This window comes from Petromyzon marinus, unplaced genomic scaffold (assembly GCF_048934315.1).
Source record: "Petromyzon marinus isolate PM22_M1 ecotype Great Lakes invasive population unplaced genomic scaffold, UKy_Petmar_22M1.pri1.0 PM_G_Scaffold_96, whole genome shotgun sequence".
Taxonomy (NCBI): domain Eukaryota; kingdom Metazoa; phylum Chordata; class Hyperoartia; order Petromyzontiformes; family Petromyzontidae; genus Petromyzon; species Petromyzon marinus.
In genome coordinates this window covers 63,968-75,766 of record NW_027423053.1, presented here as the reverse complement: position 1 = coordinate 75,766, position 11,799 = coordinate 63,968, and the positions used below count along the sequence as shown (strand labels likewise).

General features: G+C 52.8%; 1 protein-coding gene across 1 annotated transcript; it reads right to left on the bottom strand.

Annotated features, from left to right (window-relative positions):
* Positions 1–627: 627 nt before the first annotated feature.
* On the bottom strand, positions 628–11,127 carry LOC142922440 (uncharacterized). The gene is made up of 3 exons (XM_076063241.1): positions 10,965–11,127; positions 4,978–6,138; positions 628–633 (listed from the first exon to the last, which is right to left on the bottom strand). Exons 1-3 carry the CDS (start codon positions 11,013–11,015, stop codon positions 628–630), a joined length of 1,218 nt encoding a protein of 405 aa, XP_075919356.1. The 5' UTR covers positions 11,016–11,127.
* Positions 11,128–11,799: the final 672 nt, after the last annotated feature.

The following is an 11,799-nucleotide window of genomic DNA, read 5'->3' as shown; positions in this document are numbered from 1 at the left end:
AAATCCCAGTGGGATGCAAGTCAAACAACAACAACAACAACCACAAGACAACTAAGATTAAGGCCATCAGTCTAACTCCGTGCTACAATAAACAAAAACATGGCCAAACCAAAAAAACGTTTTCGAAATCACCAAAATAGAGCCATAAATGCAATGTAACCGTGATCATAGGGACTGTGACCGAACTTTTAACAATAAACTACATAAATAACATGTAACACCAAACCCTAGAGCCATAGCTGGCTGCAAATATGAATCCCTGCAGTCACGAAAGCTTTAAATCAACATTTATTATTACTCCGCTAACACCTTTCACTTTCACACGCCGCTAATTTTTTGCGACAAGAGGTTTCATTACCACAGGTTACACGTGCAGTGGGCCCAAGACGAGGCGAGACGGTTCGCTAGAGGCAACACGTTTATTCAACAAGGGAACCACAGCACAGAGGGGTGACGACCCCTCACAGCCGATAACCTCAGGAGGCAGTCCCTCCACACTACGGTGCCCTTACTCTGGTTCTAGCGCTAACCCTACACTGGTTATGTCTGAACCCGACCCTAGCCAGGGTCACTGGGCTCTTCGCTTCAGGGTCTTCAGAGTCTTCAGGGTAGTGCTCAGAGTCTTCTTCAGAGCTTCAGGTGGACAAGGACCGCCAAACCCGTTCAGGGGTCCGGCTTTTATCCCCGTTCCAGGGTCTCTCTGCCCCTGGCCAAGCCTTCTGGAACTCTCTAGGGGGCCCTGGAACATCCCTCAGCCCCCCCCCCCCTCCCCTCTTGGGGTCTGGGGGCCCTGTTCGTCCCACCTGGTCTGTACACCACCCCCTGTTGACGCATGTCCGCTATTACAGGTCAGCTCCCGTGGTAATACGCATACAGCCCAACATGGCGCTACATCATCCCCCCCCCCCCCCCCCCCCGTAGCATCCAGGCGTCTGCTACGTTCACAGGAAGCCCTAGACGCATGCACGAATATGCTCAAGGTGCCATGTCATACGTTCGAGCGTATGGATGTCCCCGACTTATTTATTACCTTTACATGTAATCCAACTTGGCCTCAGATAAAACAAAAAAAGTAATAACTTTCATTCGGCCAGACACCCAGCCGTCGATACGACTTCACAGCCAGGGTGTTCAGACAAAAGCAAGTCAAATTCATCGAGAGCATTCACTGAGAGTCGTGTTTTTTGGAGAAACAAGATGCTGGATGTACTCAACTGAGTGGCAGAAACGAGGACTTCCACATCATAGGGGTTTCCCCTTTTTTTCTGGCAACAAAACTGAAACCTTTTGGCGTCCTCTGGTCGAGCACCAATTGGGTCGAGGCTCTAAAGAAAGCCGTCCCTTGGTGTGGACCAATCGGTTTCAAGGACAATGCCACATATATTATCATAGTGCGTGTGTTTTGTTTGCATTTTGACTGCAGGTATTGTGGTTAATGCAGTAGACATGAATCCTTGTAAAAAGGTTTCAGTTTTGTTGCCAGAAAAAAGGGGAAAAACCCCTATTATTATATTTTGGTACTGGCAAAGGAGGTCTAATGATGTAGATGACTTCCCCACGCTCATATTTTAATCCGGCTGAAAGAAAAAAATCATCCAATCCAAATCGATGTTATATCTGCCGAGTTTCCAAATCCAGAGGAAGACCCAAAATCTGTTTGCAGTAGTGACCGCAAATATGATTCATGGGCCATGCGGAAACCTTAATGTCAATGTAGCAGCATGTATGAAGGATATAGAGAGCAGCAAGAAATATCCGAGACAATTTATTAAAGACACACAAACTGGAGATGATGGATATCCTCGCTATAGAAGGTGAGCTCCAGCAGACGGTGGATACACAGCAAGACTGAAGATTAGAGGCAACGCGGAAATCGAAATGGACAACAGGTGGGTTGTTCCGTATTCTCCGCTTCTTTCTAAAATGTTTCAGGCGTAGATGTGTTGACCACGCTCCACCTCCTCCAGTCAGTGTGTGTATCATGGTGTGTGTGTCAGTGTGTGTGTCAGTGTGTGTGTGTGTCTGAGTGGCTGGGTCATGTAGCCCGCATGCCCAGCCACCGCATGCCGAAACAGCTTTTGTTTGGCCGGATTGAGGGGGCTAAGCGGGCGCGGCACGGGCTAGAGAAGAGATGGAGTGATGTGGTACAGGAGGACGTGGAGCTGAGTGGACTTGCCGATGACTGGTACCAGCGGTGTCAAGATCGGCATCTGTGGAGGAGGCTCGTGAAGGATGCTACTGGGCAGTTGGAGGCAGTCGCCCTCCAACAACAACGGAGGGTGGAGGAGCGACGCTCACAACAGCGAGCGGAGCGCCGGGTGGCTAAAGCACAGCAGGTTGGCACAGTAGGGGGCACAGGTGGTGCATCAGCCAGTCATCTCAGTCAGTCGACCCGTGGCACCTGGGTCTGCCCCGTGACCTCCTGCCAGCGGGCGTTCGACACTTCACGTGGCCTCAGGGTGCACATAGCCTGGCACAAGCGTCGTGGTGACGTCACCGCCACTTAGTGGCGAATGGCGGTTGTTGTTGTTGTCTGAGTGTGTGTGTGTCAGTGTGTGTGTCAGTGTGTGATTAACTCTCTGCTTTATTGACCTGGTCAAGGCCTATGATACCATCAGTAGGCCTGGGCTCTGGGTTGTTCTTCGTGCTTTTGGAGTACCTGACCCTCTGCTCACGATCATTAAGGACCTTCATGATGGTGAGCGGGCCCGGGTAAAACTACGTGGCCGGGAGTCAGAGCCATTCCCTGTACACCTTGGGGTGCGACAGAGATGTCCTCTGGCTCCCATATTATTTAACATCTATTTTGACCACGTAGTTCGTGAAGCCTTCAATAGCTGTACCGGGGGAATCTCCATATGGTACAGATATAATGGGAGGCTGATCAATGCCCGGGTGCGGTCAAGGGATGGCTCCCTATTGCTCAACCACGTTATGTATGCTGATGATTTGGTAATAGCTGCTCAGTCAGAGGAGGAGTTGGAGACGCTGCTGCTGAGACTGGAGCGTGCCACTAAGAAGTGGGGCCTTACCATCAGCCCCACCAAAACTAAGCACCTGCCTGGGTATTTTGTACCATCGGACACTCCACCCCCACAACTCCCAATCGTTGATGGGGCAGTTGTGGAGAGAGTGGAGAGTTTCCCATACCTGGGCAGTGTGCTTATGACTGGCTCCAGTTTAACTGCAGAGGTCTCACTCCGAATCAGTCGAGCGGCAATATCTTTTCATCGGTTGCGTAACGCTGTGTGGAAGCTACCTGGTCTGTCGCTCCGCACTAAGGTTCAGGTCTTCTTGGCCACGGTCATTCCCTCCCTTCTCTACGCTTGCGAAACGTGGGCCCCCCTAATGGAACATCTTCGCCGGTTAGAAACATTTAGTCTGGCCTGCCTACGATCCATCCTGGGTTTAAGCAGACTGGATTGTGTGAAAGATCTGGGCAAGGTCCCATCAGTGAGCTCCTCCGGCGGGCAAGGCTGCGATGGCTGGGTCATGTAGCGCGCATGCCCAGCCACCGCATGCCGAAACAGCTTTTGTTCGGCCGGATTGAGGGGGCTAGGCGGGCGCGGCACGGGCTAGAGAAGAGATGGAGTGATGTGGTACAGGAGGACGTGGAGCTGAGTGGACTTGCCGATGACTGGTACCAGCGGTGTCAAGATCGGCCTCTGTGGAGGAGGCTCGTGAAGGATGCTACTGGGCAGTTGGAGGCAGTCGCCCTCCAACAACAACGGAGGGCGGAGGAGCGACGCTCAGAAAAACGAGCGGAGCACCGGGTGGCTAAAGCACAGCAGGTTGGCACAGTAGGGGGCACAGGTGGTGCATCAGCCAGTCATCTCAGTCAGTCGACCCGTGGCACCTGGGTCTGCCCCATGACCTCCTGCCAGCGGGCATTCGACACTTCACGTGGCCTCAGGGTGCACATAGCCTGGCACAAGCGTCGTGGTGACGTCACCGCCACTTAGTGGCGAATGGCGGTTGTTGTTGTTGTCAGTGTGTGTGTCAGTGTGTGTGTGTCAGTGTGTGTCTGAGTGACTGAGTGTATGAGTGAGTGACTGAGTGACTGTCTGAGTGAGTGACTGAGTGTCTGAGTACGTGTCTGAGTGACTGAGTGTCTGAGTGTCTGAGTGAGTGTCTGAATGAGTGACTGAGTGTCTGAGTGAGTGACTGAGCGAGTGACTGAATGAGTGTCTGAGTGAGTAACTGAGTGACTGAGTGAGTGTCTGAGTGAGTAACTGACTGACTGTGTCCGAGCGAGCGAGTGAACCACTCCCAACGCCCTCACCCGCTGCCCTGGAGTCTCCTCACCCTCCTCCTCACCACCCTACACCTCACCACCCAGCCCCTCCTCACCACCCTACACCTCACCACCCAGCCCCTCCTCACCACCCTACACCTCACCACCCAGCCCCTCCTCACCACCCTACACCTCATCTGCTCCTCCTCACCCTGCATCTCCCCTCCAGCTGGTGTATCTCAGCCATGATGTCGTCTATCTGCTTGAGAATCCAGCACTCCTCCACCCTCTTGAGACTCGCCACCCTCTCCTCCTCCTCCACCTCCTCCTCGTCGCCCGACTTGCAGTCGCCATCATCGGCTGCACTGCGTGATCTCCGTAGTCCCCTCCTCCTCCTCCTCGTCCTCTTCTTCTTCTTCCTCCTCCTCCTCCTTCTCCTCGTCCGCCACCTCCTCATCGTCTCGTGCTATGTCGACACTCGGCTGCAGGCGGCTGGCGTAAAATTTCAGCAGCAGCCTGCGGACGCCCCCCGTAGACTCCACCACCTCCTCCTCCTCCTCGTTCCTCCGCTCCTTCACCTCGTCACCCTCCACCACTACCTCCCCCTCCTCCTCCTCGTCGTCCCTCCGCTCCTTCACCTCGTCATCCTCCACCACCACCTCCTCGTCCCTCCGCTCCTTCACCTCGTCACCCTCCACCACCACCTCCCCCTCCTCCTCCTCGTCGTCCCTCCGCTCCTTCACCTCGTCACCCTCCACCACCACCTCCCCCTCCTCGTCGTCCCTCCGCTCCTTCACCTCGTCACCCTCCACCACCTCCTCCGGCGTTGAAGACGACGACGACGACGATGCGTCCGAGAACGACCAACAGTTGGACGACGATGACGACGCTCTCTGCTGCCGGTATTGTTGCTGAATTTGTTTCCGTCGCTGCCGCTGCTTCTCCAGGGCGCGACCCCGGCGCCTCTCGGTGGGTGGCGGCGGCTCAGCCAGCGGCCGCGGCATCAGCGAGGAGAAGTGGAACGTCGCCCCACGCGGGGCCGAGCGCCGCTTGCCCGCGACCGCCGGCGCCAGCAGCGTCGGAGGAGGAGCCGGCGGCGTCGGAGGAGACGGAGGAGGCGGAGGAGGCGGAGGAGGCGGAGGAGCGCGGCAGGTAGAGGAGCCCGGGCAGGGATTGGGATTCGGTCCCGCCGGGCAATCCGCCGCCGCCGCTGCCTCCCGCCGCTTGCTTAGCGGTGACCGCCCGGCCAAAACCTCCTCCTCCTCTTCCTCCGCCGCCGCCTCGGCCTCCTCTTCCCCTCCTCCTCTCGCTCCTCCTCCTCCGCCCCTCCTGCTGCTCCCCCTCCTGCCCACGCCCTGCCACCAAAAGTCGAAGTGTCTCTTCCACGCCGCACGCGGTCCAACCGCGTCCTCCCTGCGTCTCTCCGCCTCCTCCTCCGCCGCCTCCTCGCCCGCTGCCTCGTCGGCGCCGAGCGCCGGCCCCGACTCTCCGCCGCCGTCTCCGCGCTCCGGGGCGACCCTCGGGCCGATTCCCGGCGTCGGCGTCGTCCGGGCGCCGCCGCTGCCGCCGCCGCCGCCGCCGTGGGAGCTCTCCCGGGGGGGTGCCGCCGCCGCCGGAGTCTCCCGGCGGCGGCGCCCCCCCCCCTCGAGAGCCCGGAACGTCACGGGGCGACGAAGACGACGGCCGCGGCGGGGAGGCCCCGGCGCGGGCCCCGGCCCCCCGGCGTCGTCGCCGAGCGGGCGAGCGACCTTGGAGGGCGCCGCGTGGGACTCGGCTCCTCCTCCTCCGGCGTCGTCCGCGGAGCGCTTGGGCACCCGGATGGGCCAGGAGGAGCGAGCCCTCGCGGAGGGGGCGGCTGTGGCCCTGGCCGGGGCCGGGGCCGGGGGAGGCTGTCTGGGAGGCCGCTGGTGAGGGGGGAGGGCCGGAGGAGAGGGAGGAGACGCGGGATCAGATTCCAGCATTCAGCACGCAAAAGTCCTGGTAGTGGTGGTGGTATTGGTGGTAGCGGTGGTGGTCAGTGATTGTAGTGATGTTGGTAATGGTGGTGGTGATAGTAGTGATGGTAGTGTACGGTAGTAGTGGTGGTGGTGGTAATGGTGGTGGTAATGGTGGAAGTGGTGGTAGAAGTGGTGGTGGTGATGGTGCTAGTGGTGGTGGTAGTAGTGGTGGTGTAATGGTGGTGGTAGCGTTGCTGGTAGTAGTGGTGGTAATGGTGGTAGTGATGGTAGTGTATGGTAGTAGTGGTGGTAATGGTGGAAGTGGTGGAAGTGGTGGTGGTAATGGTGCTAGTGGTGGTGGTAGTAGTGGTGGTGTAATGGTGGTGGTAGTGTTGGTGGTAGTAGTGGTGGTAATGGTGGTGGTGTCCGGCAAAACAACCCCCTACCTCCTTGTGATGCCGGACGGGCAACGCTGCCGTGGGCAGTGCCGGGGGGGAGGGCCAATTCGGATTGGCCTTTCCCCTCATGGCGTTTGTAACCACCACAGTGGCTAAGTGGGGGCTCTGGACAGGTGTGAGGGGCTGGTAACCCCTCCACCTCCAATTAATTACCGCTAAACCACGACCACAACATTTTATAAATAAGCTTGTGCCGGACGCCCCGGGGGGACAGGCGTCTATGACGTCTCCTGACCAAACCCCATTTGGCGGAGCCAGGAGACTGAATCCTTCCCCTCGGGGCTCCTCCAAAAACAACAAAAAACCACTACGTGTGGCCACGTGGAATGTTCGAACGCTCACTGCGGAGGAGAGGCTGCCACTCCTCTGTCAAAAGCTGGACCGGTACCGCCTGGATCTCTGTGGTAATAAGGAGGTCCTGTGGACCGGCTCTGGCTCCTGCCACCATGAGGGGTGGACAGTCCTCTACACGGGGCAGGAGACTGCCAAACAACAGGGTGTGGCTCTTTTTCTGAATAAAAGAATGAAGGGGTGTGGGAGCATGGTGATGAGGTGTGGGAAGCTGTAAGCCCCAGGCTACTTTGGGCTCGCCTTCCCATCAACCACAGGTGAGGAGTGGTGGTCATGGTAACTTATGCCCCCACCAAAGACGAACATCCGTGGAGGGATGGAAGCAAGGCCAATGAGTCAAATGCCTTCTATGACCTCCTGTCACAGGTGCTGGCTAAAGTGGCCCCTCGGGATAGAGTCATCTTGTTGGGTGACTTCAATGCCTGAGTTGGTCATGATGCTGGCACCTGGTCTGGAGTAATTGGAAGGCATCGGGCAGACCAGCTCAATAACAACGGCAGGAGGCTGCTTAATTTTTGTGCAGCCCATGGGCTTGTAATTACCAACACGCTGTTCCGGCATCGGCGCATCCACACCACATCATGGATGCATGCCGGGTCCAAGCAAGATCATCTGCTGGACTACATAGTGATGGAACAGCGAATGCGGGCCCATGTCCTTGACACCAGGACCTACCGTGGAGCTGATCTGCCCACTGACCATCGACTTGTCATCTGTAAGATGCACCTGCAATTCTTCCACTCTGGTGGTGGGTGTACACCCAGGACCCCATTCAAACCCTTAGTGGCATGGTCTCAGCTAGCTGATGAAAGTTACAAACGAGAATTTCATCATCGCTTGCGGCTGGGATTGGCATTGTCCCCCACTCCTCTTGATGTCGAGGGGAAATGGGCGAGGTTTAGGACTGTAGCTGATGTAGCTGCAATGGCTGCTTTGGGTACACGGTCCAGACCTCCCCAGAGACCCTGGCTGACAGGAGGTGTTCAAGCCGGCTGAGAAAAATCGACAGGCCCACTCTCATCGGCTACAGCATCCCACGTCGGAGAATGAGGAGGCTTACCGCAGCCTTCGCTCGGAGGTTCGGAGAGCCGTGAGGCACTGCAAGAATGGGTGGTGGTCGCGGGTTGCTGAGGAGATGGAGTCTCCCTCAGTGGCCCACGATCACAAACCGCTCTTTAATTCCATCAAAAAAGTAACCTGCAGCGCCACACCTATTACCATCATTAGGGGAAAGAACGGTGATCCAATATCCGACCCCCAGGAACAGGTTTGCAGATTTTCTGAGCATTCCTGAAGTCCTGGGGAAGGGGAAATCCCTCAGCCAGGAAAACAACGTGGGACAAAGTGGGGATGACCCTACTGAGGCTGCGGTGCCTCAAATATTGGAGGAAGTCACCCCCTGTGAGTGGCTGGCTGAGGTGCCATCCGTTGAGGACAGCAAGTTGCACAGTAGGGGGCACAGGTGGTGCATCAGCCAGTCGTCTCAGTCAGTCGACCTGTCGCATCTGGGTCTGCCCCGTGACCTCCTGCCAGCGGGCGTTCGACAATTCACGTGGCCTCAAGGTGCACATCGCCTGGCACAAGCGTCGTGGTGATGTCACCGCCACTTAGTGGCGAACTGCGGTTGTTGTTGTTGATAGTGGAGCTGCTGGTAGTATATTTGGAGTGTGCGTGTCTCTGCCTCGTGGTTGCATGGATGTTTCTGGTTCCTCCGGTTTCCCCCCCTCCAGATTTAGAATTAACATCACGCATGTAAAATATTTAACTGCGATACATTTCCACACGATGAAGTCACTTTGTGTTGAGCTTTTATTCGTGATGGCCAGGTCGCTTGTGAAAAAAAGCTACATAGCTCAGTGGGTCTTACCTTGTACAATAAAATAGAAAAACTAGTTTATAGTTTAAGAGAGATGAGTTGGATCTGTCACGTGGGTTATTTAAAAAAAGAGGTCATTCATTTCATCAGGTTATGCGCACAGATTACAAAAACATTTGGAGGGGAAAAAAACATGCTGGCCGTTATGTGACTTCACCGAAAAAGCCAAAGAGTACGTTATGGTCAAGTTTTATTAAAACATTTTTTGTTTAGGATATTTGCTCTTAATGTGCTTACTTTCCCCCAGCACATTCACTGCATTGTCTTGGTGAATGCGAGGCATCGCGTGGTCATAACCCACCGGGATATTTTCCCCTTACGCGTCAAGAGATTGACATTCTCAATGGAAATCATTTCAGGTATTCACTGAAAGTGTCAGAGATGAATTTTCAGGATAAAACTGAACATTCGTGCTAAAGATTGGTGCCATATTGTACTATTATAATTGTGCAAAATGCAACCAGAACACAATTAGCACGGTTAGCTACGTACCGCTACAGTCTACATTATAGACTGTCAGTACACTCACTCAGCTTAATAACCAGGCTACATTCTACATTATAGACTGTCAGTACACTCACCATACTTAATAACCATTACTACAGTCTACATTATAGACTGTAGTACACTCACCATACTTAATAACCAGGCTACAGTCTACATTATAGACTGTCAGTACACTCACCATACTTAATAACCATTACTAGTCTACATTATAGACTGTCAGTACACTCACCATACTTAATAACCATTACTACAGTCTACATTATAGACTGTCAGTAAACTCACCATACTTAATAACCAGGCTACAGTCTACATTATAGACTGTCAGTACACTCACTCAGGTTAATAACCATTACTAGTCTACATTATAGACTGTCAGTACACTCACTCAGCTTAATAACCATTGCTACAGTCTACATTATAGACTGTCAGTACACTCACTCAGGTCAATAACCATTACTAGTCTACATTATAGACTGTCAGTACACTCACTCAGCTTAATAACCATTGCTACAGTCTACATTATAGACTGTCAGTACACTCACTCAGGTTAATAACCATTACTACAGTCTACATTATAGACTGTCAGTACACTCACCATACTTAATAACCATTACTACAGTCAACATTATAGACTGTCAGTACACTCACCATACTTAATAACCAGGCTACAGTCTACATTATAGACTGTCAGTACACTCACCATACTTAATAACCAGGCTACAGTCTACATTATAGACTGTCAGTACACTCACCATACTTAATAACCAGGCTACAGTCTACATTATAGGCTGTCAGTACACTCACCATACTTAATAACCAGGCTACAGTCTACATTATAGACTGTCAGTACACTCACCATACTTAATAACCAGGCTACAGTCTACATTATAGACTGTCAGTACACTCACCATACTTAATAACCATTACTACAGTCAACATTATAGACTGTCAGTACACTCACCATACTTAATAACCAGGCTACAGTCTACATTATAGACTGTCAGTACACTCACCATACTTAATAACCAGGCTACAGTCTACATTATAGACTGTCAGTACACTCACCATACTTAATAACCAGGCTACAGTCTACATTATAGGCTGTCAGTACACTCACCATACTTAATAACCAGGCTACAGTCTACATTATAGACTGTCAGTACACTCACCATACTTAATAACCAGGCTACAGTCTACATTATAGACTGTCAGTACACTCACCATACTTAATAACCAGGCTACAGTCTACATTATAGACTGTCAGTACACTCACCAAACTTAATAACCATTACTACAGTCTGCATTATAGACTGTCAGTACACTCACCATACTTAATAACCATTACTACAGTCTACATTATAGACTGTCAGTACACTCACTCAGCTTAATAACCAGGCTACAGTCTACATTATAGACTGTCAGTACACTTACCATACTTAATAACCAGGCTACATTATTATTCACAAATTAAATCGTTTGTATTTTGTCAATGTCCATAGACTCAGCACCGCGCCCATTGACCCAACACTGCCCATAAATTCAACAGTGCATTTGTAAACTATCTGCGAATCACGGGCTGGACATTTGAGGCCACTTTTTACCTCACGTTTTCCCTCACGAGAGGCGATCTCGCACCCCTGGGGGGTCGTCATCGTCGTCAATTTCTGCTCCAAAATAAAAAAAATTCAAAACCGCACCTCACGACTTTCAAAACGGCGCCTGGCCGAGGGAAAGGAGTCACAAAACATTTGGCGGGAAAAAAAATCTCGCGTCACGTGGCTAGGGAGGAACCAAATCTGATTGGCTCCAAGGCGTAGCGAGGAGGGCGAGACGCCAAAATAATTTAGCGGGAAAAAAAAAATCTCATGTCACGTGGGTAGGAGGGAACCAAACCTGATTGGCTCCAAGGCGGGGGTGGGGAGGAGCCAAAAAAAATTTGGCGGGAAAAAACTCCCGCGTCACGTGGGTAGGTTTAGTTACTTGTAGGAACAACCACAAAGCACACAGATGTAGTTTTATATCACTCCCATTGTTTCCCTCCACGATGTCTCCTTTAAGCAATAAATTACTCGCGGGGTGAAAAGAAAACAGTCATCTCGACGAATACTGGCACATCTTATGCCCCTCACGAGGCAAACTATTCACAAATTACATCGTTTGTATTTTGTCAATGACCATAGCCTCAGCCCTGCCCCATAAACTCAGCAGTGTCCCATAGACTCAGCACTGTCCCATAGACTCAGCACTGTCCCATAGACTCAGCACTGCCCCATAGACTCAGCACTGCCCATAAATTCAACAGTGCATATTTAAACTATCTGCGAATCACGGGCTGGACATTTGAGGCCACTTTTTACCTCACGTTTTCCCTCACGAGAGGCGATCTCGCACCCCTGGGGGGTCGTCATCGTCGTTAATTTCTGCTCCGAAATAAAA

What these genes read in the sequence shown, in the direction of transcription:
- LOC142922440 (XM_076063241.1), bottom strand. Translation starts at nt 11,015, where the DNA reads ATGACGACCCCCCAGGGGTGCGAGATCGCCTCTCGTGAGGGAAAACGT. An exon ending in CTCGTGAGGGAAAACGTGAG is followed by an intron (nt 6,139 to 10,964) that starts GTAAAAAGTGGC and finishes CCCCCTCACCAG; the next exon opens with CGGCCTCCCAGACAGCCTCC.